Genomic DNA, 1,556 nt, shown 5'->3' with positions numbered 1-1,556 from the left:
GAAGAAGAATTTGACTGAATTACACACATTTCATTGGATTCTTTTTTGAGAAAGGCAGCACTTCAATATGGTAAGGATCTATTGTACATTACACTTAGCTTAACTCTTGTAATATAATTAAATAAAGGGGAAAAAGAGTCGGTACTTTAACGCCAGGTCCCACGTCAGCTATGGTACACAGTGTAGATTGTATTAATGACGCTTTCATTTAGTATAACAAACCAAATTTCTGTTGATTATTAATTCGTTTGTATTTACATTATGTGGTCGATTGTTTAATGTGGGTTTTTAGACCCTCTTTAACGTATTGGCAAGTATGACGCTGAACATTAATGAATTTGTAACTAGCCGGTAACACCGAACTTAAAAATACAATTTATTTGTTAGTGCAGAATATTATAATCTTAGGTAATTTGGGATGATGATTTCAGATCACAAATCTATGCTCATTTGACTAATTCCAGGAATTTCATGGTCTTTGCACTTTGTACTCTAGTATAAGGCAACAAGGTTCTAGTATGATAGTTTGTAGACCACCATGGGGGGATTTATCATCAAATAAGGGACCAGTATTAGGTGTATCTTGCCAAACATATGTGGTGGAGGTTCACCGACTCACCAATATAATGTTGAATAAAGAATTTCAGTAAGCCTGAACTGCTGCTTTAACTATGTAGAGTGTCAGTTGTACATTGTAACATATGCATTACTTTGCCTTTTTATACTTGGTTTTACTAGTTAAATGGTGTATGTAAACAATATTTATTTTACAGGATCTTACCACTTTTTCCCAAGAAAGTTTTGAGCCAAAGGAATGGATTAACAGCATTTTCAGAAGCCCAGAAGCACATCAGAATAGAGATGTAAGCATATCCATGTAAAATATATTGTGTATTTTATATTTATTTATTATAGGTGTATTTCATTTTATGTGTGACTGTCAACTTAACAAAGTTATAGACAATGAATAGTAGAAAAGTTTGTTTTGAACAGTTATTCATAAGCTTTGTTTCTAGTAACTTTTTCAGTAAAGAAAGGCTAAGAAAAAATACTATTGTGTCATGTAACAGTGCCTGAAATGTATATGATAAATAAAAAGATAAGTATGTTATTAACAGAAATAATTAATTATGTTTTTGAAGAGACTGACCTGAAATACTTTCATATTCTTATTTCACTTTACAGCATTATGCATCATCTCAAGTCTTAAGACTTCAACTTGCAATTCAAGAAGTGAATAATGCTCTAGAGGAGACCAGCCAACAGGTATCATTAATATATAAAAACAATTCTTACAGCAAATCATGTCATTCTCAGTATGATGTATATGCAATCATATATGTACACATAATCTGTATGCAGAAAAAAAATGATACCTAATAAAAATAAGTGATAATTATTTCAGGTGATGGCCAGTTTGCCAAGGGTACTGAGAGACATAGAATCTCTGGGTCATGAGGTGGCTGTGCTCAAGAACCAGATGAAGAGTGTGAGGCAAGACATTGAAAAGGTAAGGTTCCTTTATATGTCTGTGCTTTAGTAATGAATATAGTGTG

At 32.4% G+C, this 1,556-nt stretch overlaps 1 protein-coding gene across 1 annotated transcript in view; it reads left to right on the top strand.

The window, feature by feature from the left end:
* Nucleotides 1-1,556, top strand: part of LOC119588928 (conserved oligomeric Golgi complex subunit 7-like) — a 13,142-nt gene that overhangs the window by 5,626 nt on the left and 5,960 nt on the right. Inside the window, 4 exon segments of the mRNA XM_037937542.1 lie at nt 7-70; nt 774-863; nt 1,186-1,266; nt 1,406-1,510. Of these exon segments, the coding sequence (XP_037793470.1) occupies nt 68-70; nt 774-863; nt 1,186-1,266; nt 1,406-1,510 (279 nt within the window). The 5' untranslated portion in view covers nt 7-67.

This window comes from Penaeus monodon, chromosome 24 (assembly GCF_015228065.2).
Source record: "Penaeus monodon isolate SGIC_2016 chromosome 24, NSTDA_Pmon_1, whole genome shotgun sequence".
In the NCBI taxonomy this organism is placed as follows: domain Eukaryota; kingdom Metazoa; phylum Arthropoda; class Malacostraca; order Decapoda; family Penaeidae; genus Penaeus; species Penaeus monodon.
This window is presented reverse-complemented; position numbering and strand designations above follow the sequence as displayed.